Source organism: Athene cunicularia (genome assembly GCF_003259725.1).
Source record: "Athene cunicularia isolate RWA chromosome 19 unlocalized genomic scaffold, athCun1 chr19_part1, whole genome shotgun sequence".
Lineage (NCBI taxonomy): Eukaryota > Metazoa > Chordata > Aves > Strigiformes > Strigidae > Athene > Athene cunicularia.
In genome coordinates, this window is record NW_020799124.1 from 6,592,225 (window position 1) to 6,610,283 (window position 18,059).

An 18,059-nucleotide genomic window follows, 5' to 3' on the forward strand; every position below is an offset into this window, starting at 1 on the left:
CCCCAGCGAAATGGGTAAAGATTAGAGTTTATTCCCGGCTTAATAAAATGACAGCTTGTGCTTGCTAGCGCTTGCAGCGGGTTGTTTCCCCGGGCAGGGAGCGGGGTGCCGGGGGGGACATGGGGTGAGGGGGCTTCGGTGTCCGTGTGTCGTGTGTGTGTGTGTGTGTCCCCCTTGCCTTCTTAATGCAGAGCTGCTTTAGCGGGAAATTCGGGGGGGTGGTGTGGTGTGTGGTGTGTGTGTGTGTATTATCCGCGAATATCCAATCCCTTATCCCCCAGACCCGCACCCAGGCACTTTCCCAGCCTGTGCTGGGTCACAGGGCGAGCATTGCTGAGGGGGCATCATTTTGGGGTGTGGGGTTGGGGGTGCAGCCTCTACTATCCCTCTGCTTTTTTTTCTGGTCCCCCCCTTGGGGTTTGGGGCTGCCCTGGGCAGAGGGGCCCCCGCTGCCGGGGCTCACTTGCCCTGAGTTACCATGGCCCAGCTGTGGTGGCTCCCCGGCCTGCCCCGGTGAAAGCCCTGGGGATGCCGGGGGCTTTTTGTTTTTTTGGTGAGCAAGGCCAAAGAGGGGTCCCTCACCCTGGGGGACACGGAGCTGTTTTCTGCGGATGGCTTTTCCGGCTGGTTTCCAGGTAAACCCCAGCGCCACAGATGCTCCAGCTGAAGCGGCTCTCCCCAGCATCTGGCTTGACCAAGTGGAAAGTGGGGGCCTGCTTTCAGTTTGGGGGGAGCCACTCGGGCCCCTCCTGCCAGCCCAGCATGTCCCAGGGGCTGGGGGCTGCGCTGTCCAGCTCAGCTGACCCCCCCGGAGCCGGAGGTGGTCCCTGGACCATGCCTGGCTCCATTTCGCACCAGCAGCCTGTGGCTGAGGCACTTCTGGGGCTCGGGCTGGGGCATCCGCAGCCCCCTGATGCTCTTTGAGGGGCTCGGGGAGCTGCTCACCCCCAGGGGTGAAATGAGGAGGTGGGAGGATGCTGACAGCATTGCAGGGAACTGGCAGGGGGCTTCCATCCTTAAAAAAACCCCAACCGTGTGACCCCAGCAGTGAGCAGAGATGCCGCAGGCTGGCGGGCACCGCAGCTTTACACAGTATCCTTTGGGGGGGCAGGTGCTGCCCCCCCTGTACCCCGAGACTGGGTGTTCCCTGGGCAGAGCGCTCGGGGTTTGCGGGGAGCGCGATCTCCTTCCAGTGGTGAGACTCGGGGCTCTGGGCCGGCGCGTCCCCATGGCGGGGGCGCTGCCGACGGGAAACATCCATCCCCGTGCGGGTGATCCATCGGGAATCGCTGCCGGTGCGGGGGCTGGATGCGGCTCCCCGCTCCCCATCGCCTCCTGGGCGTTTCCAAGCCCCCCCTGTTGCTGCTGGGACACCAACGGCCCGGTGGGGCAGGCCTCAGGTTTACACCAGGGCAGAATCTGGCCCTTGGGATGGGGGGCTGGTCCCCGTGGTGGTGATGCCGGTGTGAAGCAGACGAGGGGGGCCTGTGCCAGATGCGGGGCTGGAGCTCGCTGCGCTGCCGTGGGGGGATGCCTGAGCTGGCAGGGAGAGAAGCCGCTGCCGGGAGTTTTTAGGCTCTTTCCAGGATGCACAGCTGCCCTCGCTGCCGCTTCAGCCTTTCCTGGACAAATAAAGGTCCTGGAGGGAGCCAGAAAAGGAGACGGAGAGCTCCGAGTCCTCCCAGCCTTTCTGACAAATCGCTCAGGCTGGTGGCGGGGGTCAGCCTGCGGAGAAGCAGCACCCTGCTCTCCTGCCCAGGGTTTTTTATTCTCTTTTCCTTTGTTTTTTATTTAAGAGCAACCCTTAGCACCAGCCTCTCCCTCTCTGCACTCTCCTGCCAGCCCCGGGAGCTGCTTGGCTGCTGGCCCCGGATCAGCTGCTTCCAGAAAGGGGTTTTGTGGCACCTCCGGGGTGGGATGGCCCCCGGGTGGGTGGCCCTGGGGCTTGTGAGAGGGGCCCCGGGGTGCTGGTGGCTTGTGCTCAGCGCGGTTGTGCTGCGAAGCTGTGAGGGACCTGTTGGGATGCGGCACGGGGGAGGATTTACACACCGGTTTACGAAATAACTTGGGCTGTCTGTGGGGTTGAGCCTGGACTTTGGCGTCTTCTCTCTGCTGCCTGCTGAGCCTTGTCCCTGCAGCATGCCTCAGTTTCCCCTTTCCCCGAGGCAGCCCTCGCCCGGAGGCAGTGGTTCTGGGGTGCTGGGGATATCCAGCGTCTCTCCCGGCACGCGAGGCAGGCTCAGGGTCCTGTGGCAGATCCTGCAGCCCCAGCACCTCCATCCTGCTGCCCATGGGGACAGGGCTGTGCCGCTCCCCCTCTATCTCCTGCCACTCGTTCCTGCCATGGGCAAGTGGGGCTGGGGGTAAAGGATGATGCTGTGGCCCATGGCTCCATCCCTGGTGGGGGGCTCCAGCCAGCACACCCCAACCCCGGCAGGGGGAATGCAAACCACCCCCCATCCCCATTTCGGCTCGGAGTGTCTCCTGGCCGGGGGTTCCAGACCAGCAGGTGGAGATGTGCAATAACTCGCTGCCAGATAGGGAACGTGCACCCCGCGTTTGCCATTTAACGCCTGAACTGGGACTGCACACCCGGCGTTGGCTCATTTAACAGCCCCCACCCTGGCTGTGCCGATGGGCTGAGGGTGGCCGAGCGCCCTCAGCTCCAGCTGGGAGCCCAGAAGAGGCAATAGGATCTTTCCTCACCCTGGCAGGTGTGTGAGAGGACAGGATCTGGCCTCTGAGCTGGATTAAACCTGGCACAAGTTTTAGCTTTGGTGCCGCAGAAAAGGGAATCATGCAGAGTTCCCCTCCATCTTCCCTCAATCCCAATATCTTAAATTCCAGCAGGATGCTTCTGCTGGGACATGGGGGGGTGAAATTGGACACCCCACCAGGAAATTGCATTTTTTTTCTACCCGCTTGAGGAAAGAGAAGAGGTTGGGGCATGCTGCCGGCAGCATGCTGGAAATCCTCCGAGCCATGATTTTGGTGAGCATCAGTTGTGGGGTTTGGCCCCAGGATTTTGAGACGCCTGAGGTGCCTTAATCCTCTCGGCCAGAACCATCCTTCTGTGTGTTCACGGTGCTGCACCCTGGGCTCAGCCCTCCTCATTGCTGGGGGAAACTGAGGCAGGGCATTGGGTGGCGAAAACGCCCTGGCTGGGGATTGCTCAGCTGATCTTAGAAATCTGGCTATTTTGGGATTTTTGTGAGTGCTACTATTTAATTCACCCCACTGTGACCAGCTGCTGAGGTCCCTCCTTGCCCAGCCTCTCTGCATCCTAAAAAGGGGATGAAAGGATAAACTAACCAGCCGGGTCCCTGCAGAGCATCCCTGATGTTCCACCAGCACATCCCAGCTCCATCCCCTCCCATAGCCCCCAGGCTCTTAACTGGGAGGTGGAGCAGGACGTGGCCTCATCCCGGGAGATGCAGGGGCATGATGGGTGAGGGAGGGGTGCTTATATGGCATAATCTGAATTATTTTTTTTTCCGGCTCTTGCAATTGCCTGGCCAGAAGAGCCCACGATGGGCGTGTGGGGGCACCAGCAAGCTGCCGGCGCATTCCCCTCCTGTGCGGCGCCCGTCGCTGCCGCTGTGTGAGCATCCCATCCATCTGGAAAAGGTCACTCTCGCTAATCTAATCAGAGTCTTTTATTATTAAATACATGGCTCTGCTAACGAGCAGCCCCCCGGGGAGGGAGGCAACTGCTCCTGGGGTGGGGGGTGTAGTGATGGGGCCAGGGACCCCACTAGTGCCTTTGAGAGTGGGGTCCCACCCAGTGAGTTTGTCCTGTGTGCAATACCAGAAAGAGAAAAGGGTCAGTGGTGCAAAGTGAGGCCAGTCCTGTGCTCCTCGCCAAGGGGAAGGGAGGCTGGAGCTCACCATTTCCCTGAAGATTGGGAGAAATGGGATCCCCCAGTCATGTTTGATGGTGGCCCAGGAATCCCCACCCTGGGGGAGGCACCAGCCAGGCTGGGGGATTTATGGACTGTCACCTCTCCCCCGGACACCCCTGGATTTGGGATGTAGAGGCTGGTCCTTGGGATGTGGCTCTCCTGGGCACTGGTCCCTTCATTTTTCCTTAAGCTGTTGCCTGACATGTTGCTGCTCCCACCTGGGTACACGTCCCTTGCTGCTGGCTGGGGGCTAAGCCCCTCGCGTGCTGCTCTGGCCTCCCAGGCGGATACCACAATCAAGGCAATTCGCAATCTTCTGATGAAGCCACTGTCTCCTGCTGGTGAGCATTTTCCCATCACTTGGACAGTATTTGCCATCCTTGATTTTTCAATAGCTCAGCTAAAAGCCGAGCGGGTGCTGCTGGGGTGGCTTTGACCCCGCTTACAGGTGCTGTCACCTCCCACCTCCTGCAAGAGTCAGTGGGGCAGGTTTGGCCCTGATTAAACGGGCTTGGCCTGACTGGGCTCTTCCCCAGGACTGGCAAAAGTTGTTAATTAATTTTTAATTTAATGTTAAGGAAAAGCTATGTTTTCCCTCTTGAAGATAAATAAGATTGGAAATGCACTGCCCACCCCTGCCAGCTCAGTGTGGCTGCTGGGTTCACTCCTCCTGGGTACCAGCTAAATTCAAAAAGGAAGGGGATGTGTCAGAGCTGTGTGGGTTTGGTGCTGGGGCTGCTTTGCTGGGTAGCGAAGTGCTGAGCTGGTGAAGTCCCCAGCCCTGCTTCTGGGGTGGATGGGGGACCCCAGCCCTGGCTCTGGGGCCTGGGATTGGGTTTATCTGTGGTTCCTTGCGTTCCTTGGGTGCCTCTGGAATTGAATCCCGCTCTGGCTCTGAACACAGCCTGATACACGTTACCGGGGGGGGGAAATTATTTGGCATCTTATCAGTCTGAAACGTGTCACTTGGGACAGCCTGGGGTGGCGGTTGCAGTGGGGAGGGAAGGCACAGCCAGGTGGGCATGTTTGGTGTCAGATTTGGAGGGTGCTGGGAAGATGTTCCTGCTCCTGGCCATGGTGGGAGGGGGCAGAGAGGGGGACAGGGGGTTCTGAGCAGGACATGCGACTTTGGGGGGGTCATTGCATTGCCTCTGCCCCCACACTGTGATGCTGGGGGCTTCTCCCTCAGGAGCTTCTGTCCTGTCTCTGCTTCCTGAGGGGTTTGGGGCTCTCCCCTGCTGTCTGTCCTCTCACTTCGGGTCCCTAAGGGGGTTATTTGGGGAAAGCGTCCATGCCCACCTGCTGCTGGGGGGCTGTTCCCAGCTCCTGACATGGAGGAGACCCAGTATGGGGGAGGCCCCAGCCCAGGAACCCCCACAGCATGTGCTGGGGGCCAGGGGCTGCCGGCTTTATCCCAAGGCTGTTCTCCATCCCCTCTACCTTTGGAGCCCCTGGGCATCCCTATGGACATTCGTGGTCAGGCACTTCCTCATCCCTTTCCCCCACGCCCCTGTTTAATTAATTTCTTCATTTTTCTTCCTCCTCCGTAAAGGTCCTCTCCTCCTGTCCCCTGGCCTGTCCCTTCCCGTGATTTGTGGAAATTGCTCTAAAGTAGCTGCCGCGTAAAAGCCTTGGCTGCTCTAGGAATTTATGGCAGGCTGCGCCTCTGCACAGCACATCCCATTTAGGCCATGTTTATTTATTCCTTTAGGTTCCTTGCTTTTTTTCCCCCCCGTACCTTTTAATAATTTCCTGGGGGAAATGCAGAGCTCAGCACCACAGTCTGGTGTGGTGCTGGGATGGTTCCCTTTTGCTTAGTGCTGCCAGCCCCGAAATACAGGCTGCGTGCTGGCCTGGAGCTGAGTCTCACCAGCATTTCTTATTGCTTCTGCTGATGAAGCTAGGCTGGACCTTTTGGAGAGGGAGAAGTCTCAAGGAAAGGAGAATCCAGCAGTGCCCACCAAGCATAAGCACAACCCTGCATTAGGCACTAGAGAATCCACTCTTGAGGCAGCGCTGCCGCTCACAGGAAGACTTGATTTGCTTTTCCTGGCCAGCACCCACCCAGTTCCTATCTGGATCTGGGAAGCCTGGACCAGTTTAACCTCCTGGGCCCTTGGTGCCACGGACCTTCCCAGCCCTGTTGCCCCGTCACCGCTGTGGCTGTGGGCAGAGCTGGGGGCCAGGAGCTCCCTGTGCTCCCCTCTTCCTCGTGGCCGCAGCCGGGGTGCCTCACTGCCAGGCACCGAGGGAAGGTAATTTTACATTTGTAACAATTATTCACTTAATTGAGTTCCAATTAGCTGGGACTGGAGGTGAAGGCTCTCAGCATGTCAGCGGGAAGGGAGAGCTTGCTGTCTTTTATGTTGTTGAAAACAATTTTCAAGACTCTGACTGCTGGGAAACATTTTGAAGGTTTCCATGAGGGGCCCACCTGTATTTTCTAATTTTGGCTTGTATTTTATTACTGGCTGTATTTTTCCGTGGAAGCGTGGAGTGGAATGGGGCTCGTGTTAGGGCTGAGTTTAGAGTGGAGGCTGAGGCGTAGAGGCCTCTGTTTCCCTTCTTGGTTGTTTTTTAGGGTGTTTGGAGGTGCTGACCCGACTTGGGTGGGAGTATAATGTGTTGGAAATCAGAAAGGGATGGGTGTGATGGCTGTTCCTGGGATGGGTGGGAAGATGGCCTGCAAGCCTGGCCCTTCTCTAGGGCATCCAGCTGTGGGAGCTGCAGGTGTGGGACATCTCTGGGAGCTCCAGATGTGGGACATAGCCAGCATTTGGGGCCATTGTTGCCTGTGTTTCCTCTTTGTGCTTGGCCCTGATAGCAAAGCCTGGACCAGCAGGTGCTGGGGTGCTGAAGCCTCCTCGGCTGGGGACCCGCAGGCTGCTTGGGGGAGCGCAGTGGCTTTAGGCTGGTTTAAACAAAACACGGGTTGGGACATTTGTGCTGGTGGCCTGGCGGGGAACAGCTGGGCTGGACATCCTCCTCGGGAGCTGTGGGGTTTTGCCACGGTCCCCTAGCTCTCTGCTTTGGGTGACCCCATCACCTTATCTGGCCCATGTGGGGAAATGGAGGCAGCAGCATGTCCTACCCTTGTCTCCCTGGTTCAGCCCGGCTGTGGGGTGGGGTGCGGGGGCATGGGAGCAGTAGCGGTTTCAGCGTGGCTGGTGGTCCCGGCAGTCCTGCGGGAGGGATGCTGTTGTGTGTCAGGGAGAAGCATCCCCTGTGTTTGCAGAGATCTGGAGGCAGTAGCTGTGCCCCAGGGTGCTGTACCTTACAGGGTGCTGGAGCCTTGGACCACTGGTGGGATCCAATGGACCTTTTCATCCTGTGGCCAGGCTGGTGGCCAAATCCCAGTGAAATTCCTACAAAGGAGTCCTGAACTGTGCTTGAAGACAGCGTGAATCCCTCTGTGAGGGACAGTAACACAGCTCCCTGCCCCGGCCCCTCCATCACTCCCTGTGTGTTTAGTGTGGGTTTCACCATCGTGTCAGCTCAAGTCATCGCTTTAGGGATGTCTTTCCTGGCTTTTTCCATGGTGGGATGGGAGCTGGGGGGCCAGGCAGACCCACCACGGGCAGTGGCCATGGTGTGTGGCGGTGGCCTAACAGGAGCTGGGGTGACCAGGGCTGGTGTCCCACGTCACCGGTATTTCAGCATCTCCCTGGAGCTGAGTTTGGTGCCCACTGATGCACCAAGCCCCCCGCACTGCCCATTAACACCATGAGAGATTTTAACCCTCCTGGCGTGACCTCAAACCTCCCCTCTGTCGTCTTCTCCTACAGAGATTTTTCCTATATGCTCTTCCCCTGCTAAGTGGGGATATACATGCTGAGAACCCCCCACCACATCCTGTGGGATAAGCCAGGATAAAGGTCCCCCCCCGGAGTGTGGCTAAAGTGATCCCTATGGCAGACAGCTGGGGCTAAGCTGGAGCTCAGCACTCAGTGCTGGATAAGGGGAAGAGGAGGAGGCTCTTCAGCCTCGGGATGGTGGGTGGGAGCAGGGATGGGGCTGGTGAGGCTGCAGCAGGAGCAGGATGGAGGGGCCAAGCCACAGTCCCCGCCATGCCCTGTTTGCTGAGGGTTTGGGGCTAGAAGGGAGGGTGAAGGAGCCAGCATCCCCCACCAGCTGTAGCTACGTCCAGTCTGTCTGTCAGCCTCTTCTCCCGTATGTCTATCTGTCTGACCCCAGCATCCCCCAGCAGGGGCGACAGCAGGAGGTGGCCAGTGAAACTCTGTGCTGGGGCCCTCACCAAGGGGGACAGGGAGGGGCTTTTGGTGCTGCAGATCCCCAGAGGCATCAAGACCCCTTGGCTGGTGGGGGGTTGTCTTGACTTTAAGGCATGGCTGGAGGGTGCTGCTACTGTCCCCACATGCCCTCACGGGCTGGGGGAGCGGCTTGGCCCACCTGGCCACGTGGCTGCAGCTGGTGTGGGGCACATCTGGCTGGACAGATGTGGGGGCTCGTTGAGGGGGTCACCAACAATTGTGCATTTTCATCCCTCTCTTCCCCCCTCTCCCCACTGTGGGTCAGTCACCCCAGCTCCCTGTGGGCTGCCTTGGGATGGGAATAAGGTGACACACAGGAGACCCGTCCCATCCCGCTGTGGGGCTGGGGTGGTTCCTCAGCCCGGGGGGGCCAGGCAGCCCCCAGGCCAGCCAGAGCCCGGCCACGCACAGAGATCTGCTGGTTTGCTTGCAGTGCTGAGCTGCGAGGGTGGAAGGGACCATACGGTCCCCTCTGCGCTGGCCTAATAAACCCAGGAATGCAGGTCAGGCTCTACAAATCCCGTTAACTGCAGTGGGCTGCAGAGCAGAGCAGCGACCGGGGCTTAACCCTTCTGTCCTCCCAAACCCAGGCAGAGGTGGGGGCATGGGAGCCACCTTCCCCCCCGGGGGCTGCTAGAAACCAGGGCAGGGGCTGGGGGCAGGAATGTGGGGACTGAAGTCTCCTGAGCTGTTTTGCTTGTCTGTCCATCTTTCCATCTATCTTCCTTCCACCTCCGAGCTGTTGTGCTGTCCGTCCTTCCTTCCATCTGTGATTCCTTCTGTCCCCTGAGCCATTGTGCTGTCCCTCCATCCTTCCATCCATTGCCTCCTCTCCCTAGAGCTATGCTCTTGCTGTCCAGCCGTTTCCAGTCTGCCCATCTCCTGTCTGTCCATCCATCCATGCACCCTCTGTTCTCTCTGCTGGTTCCTCTATCCTTATCCACCCTTTCTTCCCCGCTGCCTAGCCAGCAGCCATGCATCCACAGAACCATGCATCTCCTTCCTCCCTTCTCCTTCCCTCCCCACCCTCTGTCCCTCTGTGGGGCAGAGGCTCGGGCTGGGCTGTGACCCACCCTGCACCCACCCCGGGCTGGATACAGCTGGGTTAGACCCTCTCCCGGCAGGATGAGTTTATGGCCAAGGAATGGAGGCGCCGGTCCCGTCCCCCTCCTGGCGACAGATTATAGCATCATTTAAATGCATTTTGTCTGTGGAAGGAAATAGCTTCTCTGGGTGCCGGCAATCCGCCTGCGCTGAACTAATCGTGACCGTGGCGTTAATCTCCGTCTGTGCTCCCTCCCTCCCCGTGGCCGGGGTGCAGGTCTGTGCGTGGGCTCGGTGCCAGGGCCACCCTGGGTGTGCCCACTGTAGCAGGGCTTGGCCACACCGAGTTGCCAGCTGCCGTGGTGGCTTCTCTGAGTTGAGCAGGGTCCCCCGCAGATATCTCCTCTGCTTGGCTGCAGGGAGGAGAGGGGCTTTCCTTGCCCCCCCCTCCCCGGTGTGCAACCCTTACTTGCCATCAGTGAATCCCCACGGCAAGGAGGAAGGAGATGGTTGCTGGGGGCTCGGGCTGAGGGTTTGAGCCACGAGCTGAGGCTGGGTGCCAAATTGCTGACAAAAAAGTGGCTGGTTTTGCCCTCCCAGCACAGTGGGTGGTGGCGGGTGCCCCTCGCTGGGCACTTGCTGGGGTGGCACAGGGCATCTCCCCTCGGAGGGACAGGTGATGACACCAGCCGTTTTGCACTGTCCCAAGGTTGGGTTTTGCTCAGAGCCATGCTGGGCACTGAGTTGGGTGGTTTTTGGGTATATTTTCTTCGTGAAATGATCTGATCCCTCCCCAAACCCCAGAGGTTTTTAAGGGATAAAAACTGCCACTGTTTTGGTAAGTCAGTTAAGAGCCTCTTTCCTGGGCTGCCCGCGCCTCCCTCGTCCTGCCGGTATCTCGCCCAAGCGGTCAGGCTCGTGTCGCTCCAGCTGGTGGATCCTTTTCCTCAAATAGTCTCATGCTTTGCAAAAAATCCCCTTTCCTAATTGCTGGGGGTGGCAGGAGCAGCAGTGGCTGTGTCAGCCGGGCTGCAGGGAGGATGCGAACCTTCATGTTTCTCAGCAGAAATCAATCTCCGTGAGCCAGGGGAGCAGAAAGCTCCTCACTGGTGGCTATTTCTGAGCAGAGTGGCACCCATGGGTGCTTCCTGGGGCTGCGCCTCTCCTCCAGCTCCTGGGCTCTCTGGGGTGGGGAAGCAGAGCGGGACAGGCTCAGCAGCTGACAGGAGCAGGGTTAGCAGGGCAGGCGCTGGAGCTATGCCCATGGTGGTGGGGGCACGGTGACCCCACTGGTGATGCTGGCAGCATGTCCCCAACCTCCATCAGCTCCAGGGAATGCTCTGCCTGGCTCCCAGACGAGTTTCATCCCAGGCAGTATAGCTGCAGACGCTGCCCGTCCCTGTAGTGGGTGCTAATCCTTTTATGAGCCCTCTAAGCTGCTCAACTCCCCTGTGCTCCACAGCAGAGAGGTCCTCAGGGGGGCTGTGGGGTCCTGCTCCCCCTTCAGCCGTGGCCAAGACCGTGCTCTCGCCTGGGGAAAGCCCCAGGGTCCCAGCACGCTTCAAAGCCCCCGCTGGGGAGAGGGCTGAGCCGTCACATCAGCGCCTTTTGCCGCCGTTTGACACAAGTAATTTGGGCTCTCCTGCTTGGGAGCCGCCTGGGAGCAGTTGCAATCAGCACGGGGAACGAGGGATGCGGGGGGCTGGTGGAGAGCCGAGGGGGTGGGGGGAGACACCCAGGCCTCCTGGGAATTGCTGGCAGCCGCTGGCGGATGCGAAGACCTTGAGATGTCTTCCAGGCTCCCGCAGCTGCCGGCGCAGCACGTGCCGTCGGCCTGGCTCCGCACTGACCCCCTCTCGCAGCATCTACTTGAGCAGAAAGATTTTCGTGGGGTTTCTCTTTGCTTGCTGGCCGCAGCAGGGGGGTAGCCAGCTCCCTCTGAGGGTCTCGGGCGGCTCCAGCCCATGGGAGCATGTGCTGCCTGCACAGGGGCTGCCTGCTCTGCCTGTGTGGTGTTTATTTTTTTTTTAAGGCAAAATGGACAAAATGAAGGACAAAAGGGATTTCCTAAGGGCCATCAGACCTGGGTGCTGCTGGGGTTTGCACAAGGTGGCACCAACATCATCTTAATCACTTTTTCACCAGATTGTGTCCGTGCCTGGAAAAATTAGGTCTGGGTCACGTTTGGAGCTCAGGGGTGGCACCATGTGGGTGACACCCCTGGGTGGGTGATGAGTGACAGACAGGCTGTGACACTGCCTTTACAGGTAGCTCCTGGGGACAGAGCAGATCTGGGGCGAAGGAGACGATTTAGGCACCTTCCCCTTGTGATCTGGAATCTAAAAGCAGGAGAAAAGCCTCGATCATAGATACTTGGTGGGATATGCCATCCAAAAATTAGCCTGGGCCTACCTAAGTTTTGTTAACAAGCCTCTGGAGAAACTCAGCTTCCTTTTCTCCTCACATTTGAAGCAGGGGTGTAGCCAGTTATGCCCTATTTCTACGAGTGGATCCGTGCTGTTTCAGCTGGTGCCTTGGCATGGGTGCTGGGGTGGGTGCCCAGTGCGTCGGGCTCCCCAGGGGCAACACTGAGCTTGGATGTGGCTTCAACATGCCCTGGCCCAGCCTTGGGCAGCTTTTGAGCATCCCTCCTTGCTGGGTGGCTCATCCCGTGCTGAAGGTGGGTTTGGTGAGGCTGGAGCCACCCGCTGGGAATCACAACGATGCCCGAGGTCCTGGGGAGGCTTTCTGTGGTTTTGGTTTGCAGGAGAGAAACCCAGCCAGACTCTCGCTGCCCTTGCAAGGGGTCTGGAGGCTGAAGCACCAGCTTATCCTTGCCATGGGGCTGGTCTCCTCCTGCCTGGGTCTCTTCTCCCTGCTCTCGGGCTCAGGAGATGCTCTGGAGGGGGATGTACCACACTAACCTGTGCTCTCCATCCCCTTTGCAGCCCATGCCAAGGGGCCAGCCCCCAGCCCCGAGCCCGCTGAGCTCCCTGGTGCCATCACGCTGCCCGTGAGCTACCGCCTGTCCAACACCCGCTTGGCCTTCTTCCTCAAGGAGGCGGGAGCCAGCCCGATGGGCAACAGCAGCACCCCCCTGCAACGTGCTGAGCCCTTCGTCGTCTTCCAGACCAAGGAGCTGCCCGTCCTCAACGTCACTCTGGGGCCCTTCAGCACGGGGCTGGTGCTCCCCAAGGAGCAGCTGCAGCCCTCCAGCACCCTGGAGGTCCCCGACCGCCTCACCGTCAACTGGAAGGTGCGCGCCTTCATCATCCAGCCCCGCCTGGTGGCTAACCAGCCCGTGGTCCAAGTGCTCTTCTACGTAGCCGGCCGGGATTGGGATGACTTTGACGTCACTGACCGGCTGCCCTGCGTGCAGCTCCACGCTTTCCGCGACGCCCGTGAGATCAAGAGCTCGTGTCGCCTGCGGGGCAGCCTGGCCATGTGCCTGGTGCAGGCAGAGCTGCCCCACGCCTGGTTCGGCCCTGCGGCTGTGCCGCTGGGCCGGCGGAAGAGCCCTGAGAGCCTGGAGGTGCCGGGCGAGAGCCAGCAAGCCGAGTTGTACTACACCCTGCATGCCCCCGACGGGGCGGGCCAGTGCCTTGGGGAGACGGTCCCCCGCCGGGGGGCTGGGGGGGCCAGGACCGAGGGTCCCACGCAGCACCCGCTGCTGCGCATTGGCAGCGTCAGCCTCCTGCAGCCCCTCCTCGGGCAGCCCATGCAGGAGCACCGACTGGATGGCAACATCTTCATCCGCCTGCCCGACAAGCCCCTCAAGCCCGGTGAGGTGCTGAGCATCCTCCTCTACCTGATGTCCAACTCCACCGTGGAGCATTTCACGCTCAGGTGAGGTCTCGGGGTGCCCCCGCTCTGCGAACAGCCGCCTTTTGAGGGGGTGGGTGTTTTGGCTGGGAGGGGATGGGGAGGGTGTGTTATGTTTATGAGACCTGCTGGGACCTGGTCTGGGTCTGGTGGGGCTTTGTGAAGGTGAGAGAGGCTAGAGGAGCAGCTGCCACATGGTTTTGCAATGTTTTGAGGCCTTGCAGTGGGAGTTTTTTGGAGGGAAGGGCAGGGCAGGGCTCTCCATTCAGAGTTTCCTTCTCTGCATCACCACTATGGACTGATGCCTTCACCCTCCCAGTGCTCCCAGTTGCACTGGGAGGGCCCTGCCAGCAGATGTGGGTTTGCTCACAGCCACTCTGGGGATGAGGTGCAGTACAGCCATGGGGCTGCTGCAGAGTGAGTGGGGGCTCCCCATGTCCTCCCCCATCCTGCTCCAGAGCCGGGGTGAGAGCAGGATGGGGCAGTGGGCAGGAGGTGCTGAGCACCCCGGTACCGGGAATTGTGTGTGGGGACCCTCTTTGCTGCATGTCCCTAAGGATGAGGGGATAAGCCCTGGCCCCATCTCTTCAAAGGGCATTTACCAGGGCCAGCAGTGAGCTCCTGGCACAAGGATGTGGCACTTGAGGGTCTCCCCTCCTTTACCCCAGGGGTGCCCAGCCCCACAGGGGTGTTACTGCCCTGGGGGGGCAGCACTGGGGCTGGGGGACCAAAATCCTGCTGGACGGGTGATGGGGAGGGGGGACAAAATCCCATATAAAAGAGAACCTGGGACCTGGGGTGAGATTGCTGAAGCCAGGAGGGGTTGGGAACAAAAAGTCCCCCTGCACCCATGGCAGGGGACTGCAGGGGGGTCCAGGGGCATCTGAGGGTGAGGGTCTGGCCCTGATCGTTGCTCTCCACAGGGTGAAGGCCAAGAAAGGTGTCAACCTGCTCAGCACCAAGTCGAGGAACGGGCAGTGGCTGGTGAGCTCGGAGCTGCTGACGGGCGGCAAACACTCCACTGCCACTGTCGACGTGGCCAGGGTGGACGGTGATGGGCCCAGGTAGGGGGTCCCCCTTGTCCCCCTTATCCCCCTCCCTCAGCCCTGGGGGTGTTGTGGAAATTGCTGGGGTTTGGCCTAAAGGGGCTCTCCCTTCATCCCCATCCTGGTTGCCTGGTTGGCTGCGGTGCCACTTGGGTGCTGATGGGGGAAACTGAGGCACGGGAGTGCACAGCCTGGACTGTGGGACTTGAGCAGTTTTGGGGTCAAACTCTGAGTCCATCTGAGGCTGGGGTAACTCCTGCGCTGATGTGGGAAGGGGCTTCATTTTGTGTGTGTTTTTTAACCTCGGCTGGCACCGTGCAGCTGGCTAAAGGGTGGGTGAAGGTGGGATTTGTGGCCTGAGGTGGGCAGGTTGTGGTCAGGCAGGCAGCTGTGTGAGGTCCTGCGTTCAGGTGGAATCTGCTCTATGCTCAGCACAGGTGACCAGGCTGGGGCTTGAGTAAAGTGCTTGTAAGTCATCGATACCATTTAGCAGCTGCATCCCTGGCTCTGAGCTGGGATTGTTTGGCCCTGCCAGATGCTGGTGGGCACACGTCGTGAATTTTGGGGCTGAATTGTGAAGCCGTGGAGAATCTCCCAGTTTGGGGTGGAAGTGTTTTAAATTTTTAAGAAGTTTTAATACCATGATAGTCAGCTGTTTGCTGAGTATCCTGGTGTCTCAGGGAAGGAAGGGGAGTGGTTCCCAGGCAAGGTCCCGTCTGGCCCCCGAGGTGATGGATGAGTGTTGGATAGAGAGCACGAACCAAGGTAGCACCTGAGATGGGCAGAGCCAGTTCTGCCCTGCTCGACACACGGATGATGCCCACTCCTGGGGCTCCAGGAAATGCTTGGGTCAGTTGAGGAGAGTCCAGGGGTCAGAAGTGAGAATTATCTAAAGGGGTGAGGACCCACAAAGCCGAGTTAAAGACCCAGAGGCTGCTCAGCCTGGCGAAGGGAAGATGCCTGTGAGCACGCAGGGGCTGCAAGGGTGAGGGGCAGCTTTACTCCCTGCAGCCACGTGGGCAGGACACGACGAGCAAGGGCAGGGGATGGGCACGGGATCAAAACCAGCAACAGCAAAGACTCTGAAGTGCTGGCAAGCAGTTGTTCCCAGGCTGTGGTGTGGCCATCACTGTGTCTTTGGGCAAGGGCTGACAAGTGTCTCCAGGAGCTGCGTTAAAGTGAGTTGATGTGCTTGAGCCATTCCTGCCCTCTGCATTGGAAATCTTCCCCGTATCTCTGCCCTCCACCCAGACTGAGTGAAGCTGGGGACGAGCTCTTACAGAACAGAGATCATCCTCAGCTCTGACTGCTTTGAACGTGAGCTCAAAAGCTGTCTGCAGAAAACCCCTCCAGAAGGCTTACCCGGAGGGTGGATTTTCCTTTACCCCACACCAGTGCTTCAACACAGAATGCAGCCGTGGCATCCAAGCCTGCAGCCCTGTGGCTGACATCAGAGGTCCCCAGGGCCAGAAGCCAACCACCCTCTGCACGGCCACCCCAGCATCCCTGCTCGTGGCTGCCAGACCTGCCGGCAGCGAGATTCTCTCCCCCTTCCCCCTCTCCCTGTCTGCTGCCGCCGCTTCAAATCAGCCTGGAAAGGTTAGAGACGGAGAATGAATTTAAAGTGATTACAATCACCTTTTAGACAAACAACTCCATCAAATATTAACAGAATGGAGGGTATGAATGACTCAAAGCTGTGTTGCCCTCCAGGCTGTGCAGCCGGAGGAGTTTGTTTCGACAGGGCTCTGGGGGCTTTTGGTAGTGCTGGCTGTGTAGGGAGAGGGCGAGGGTCCTGAGCTTTGGGGTGATAATGGCCTATTTTGGATGGTTTGCACCCCAGCAGCTGCATCCTAAATTATTCCCCCAATCTGGGCAGCCCCACTCTTGTGTCCGCTGTGGCTGAGAGCAGACAATACTTGGGGAGGATAGAAGATGTCTGGTGCCTGGCCCCTGACAGGGCTTCTTGGATGCCTGGGGGCACCCCATGGTGAGGAGTCCCAGCATCAAACTGCCTCTGGCATGAAGACGCAGCTCTGGCTCACCTTTGAACCTGGCTCTTTGCAGCTGTATTTAATACTTCTGCCTTGGAAGAGGCACCGAGCAGCCAAATCCCCTTCTTTAGTCCGGATGGCCTTTGGCGATTCCCCTTGCACCCCCATAGCTGCCTTGGGGGCACAAAGTCCCAGCAGAACCCCACCAGCCATCGCACAGCAGCTCTGCTGCAAAGCCCCACTGTGGGAGCAGGGCTTGCCATTGCCTGGAGCAGCCCTGGCTTCTTGCTCTCCTCTTCCTCTGCTCCCTTTCGCTCATTATATATTTCTCAGAGAGAAACCTGGCTGTATCCTGCACCCGCAGATCGATGGGATGTTCTCAGGGGATGCTATACTGTGAGATGAGAGCAGATCCAGTCCTGGCTCCCCCTCCATAGGGATTTCACCTTTCCTTGTTCCCCTCCCGCCTTCTGTTCTGGGGGGGCTTTTGCTGGCTTGGTGGTTGGCGGGGGCTCTAGGGTGTCCCTTTGGGGATGCTCTGTTTTTGGGGAGCATTGGAGAAGTTTGACTTGGCAGGGGTTTGAACCTTGAGTCCCCCCAAGGCATTTGTAGGTTGGATGCAGAGATGGGAGGGCAGGATTGCATCTGGGGAGGTTTGCTCATAGGGATGGGAGAGTGATCTATGCAGCTGCTGTCAGCCTGTGTCCAGGACATGACACAGAGGACAAGGGACACCAGCTGCTGAGTCCCCGCGTCCCCTTAGACTGGCACTATGTGCCAGATTTGGCAGCGTGCAGCCTCTTCATCCCGTCCTGTCTCAGGGATGCCCCAGAGTTCACTCCCTGTCCGTTAGCTCTGGGTCCTGCTGTCCTCAGCAGCAGCATTAAATGTGTGGGGTTTTGGGGTCCTGTCTACCTCCCTCATCCCCTGCCCATCCATCCCATCCATCCCATGGCTGCCCGTGCAGGCTTGGGACAGCCCTACCCCAAGTCCCAGCTTAGTGCTGTCCCATCTACTGTCTGTGGTTGAGCCTCTTTCTCCCGTGCCTCAGTTTCCCCATGTGATCCCCTTGGAAGGGTCTGTAGAGTCAACAGCTTGGGCTGGACTCCAGTAGAGGGACTTACTTGCCATCTCTGAGCACACTGCCCTCCTGGGTGTGGGACACTTGGGGTTTGACCTGCATGAGATGAGCATGCTGGTGGCAGCAGCCCGGGGTGGTAAATCTGGCAGTGCTGCCGGGAAGACAGAGCTGAGGACATGAGGGCAGCACCTGCAGCCACCTGCCATCCCCTGGGGCTGTGGCCACACACTGACCCTGTGATAATCAGTCACCCAGCAGCCTTGGGAGAGTGCCTGCCTGCGCCGCTGAGGTTTTTCTCCTGTTGGGGTGAGGCAGTGAAATGCAGTTCTCTCCCACGGGGAGGATTCCCATCAGAATCTGCAGGCTCCCACTGGAGCAGCCCCTGGTAGAGTTGGGGATCGGGGCTGCTGTTTTTGGGATCAAGCATCGTGGTGGCACCCACAGCACAGTCCCCCCAGCAGGCGTGGGGGAACCGAAAAGAGACCTGCCAGGGATGCTCTGCTGATCCCCGGGGCACCTGCAGGGCCTGGGGCACCCAGCTCACCGCCTCCCCCGCCCGTCCCCCTGCCCAGGGACGGGGACTCCTCCTCTGAGATTATGCAGCTGGATTTCGAGATGGAGAACTTCACCAGCCAGTCGGTGACACGCCGCATCATGTGGCACATCGACTACCGGGGCCGCAACCCCCCGCCCGACCTGGAGAAGGTGGTGACGGAGCTGACGGTCATCCAGAGGGACATCAGGGCCATCGTGCCCCTGGCCATGGTGAGTGGGCTCCTGCCCTCTGCTTACTTTATCCGATTTGATATTGGGGATTGGGTTGGGTTCCCCTGAGGTATTTCCCACCAGCCCATCTGCCCTGTAGCACCTATACACCCCTACCTCCCACCCCCCAGCCC

At 59.3% G+C, this 18,059-nt stretch overlaps 1 protein-coding gene across 1 annotated transcript in view; it reads left to right on the top strand.

The window, feature by feature from the left end:
* TMEM132E (transmembrane protein 132E) overlaps positions 1-18,059 on the top strand; it is a 36,463-nt gene that overhangs the window by 10,235 nt on the left and 8,169 nt on the right. The window contains exons 2-5 of the mRNA XM_026861855.1: positions 563-635; positions 12,166-13,063; positions 13,963-14,103; positions 17,733-17,925. Of these exons, the coding sequence (XP_026717656.1) occupies positions 563-635; positions 12,166-13,063; positions 13,963-14,103; positions 17,733-17,925 (1,305 nt within the window). The remainder of the gene's footprint in view (positions 1-562; positions 636-12,165; positions 13,064-13,962; positions 14,104-17,732; positions 17,926-18,059) is intronic.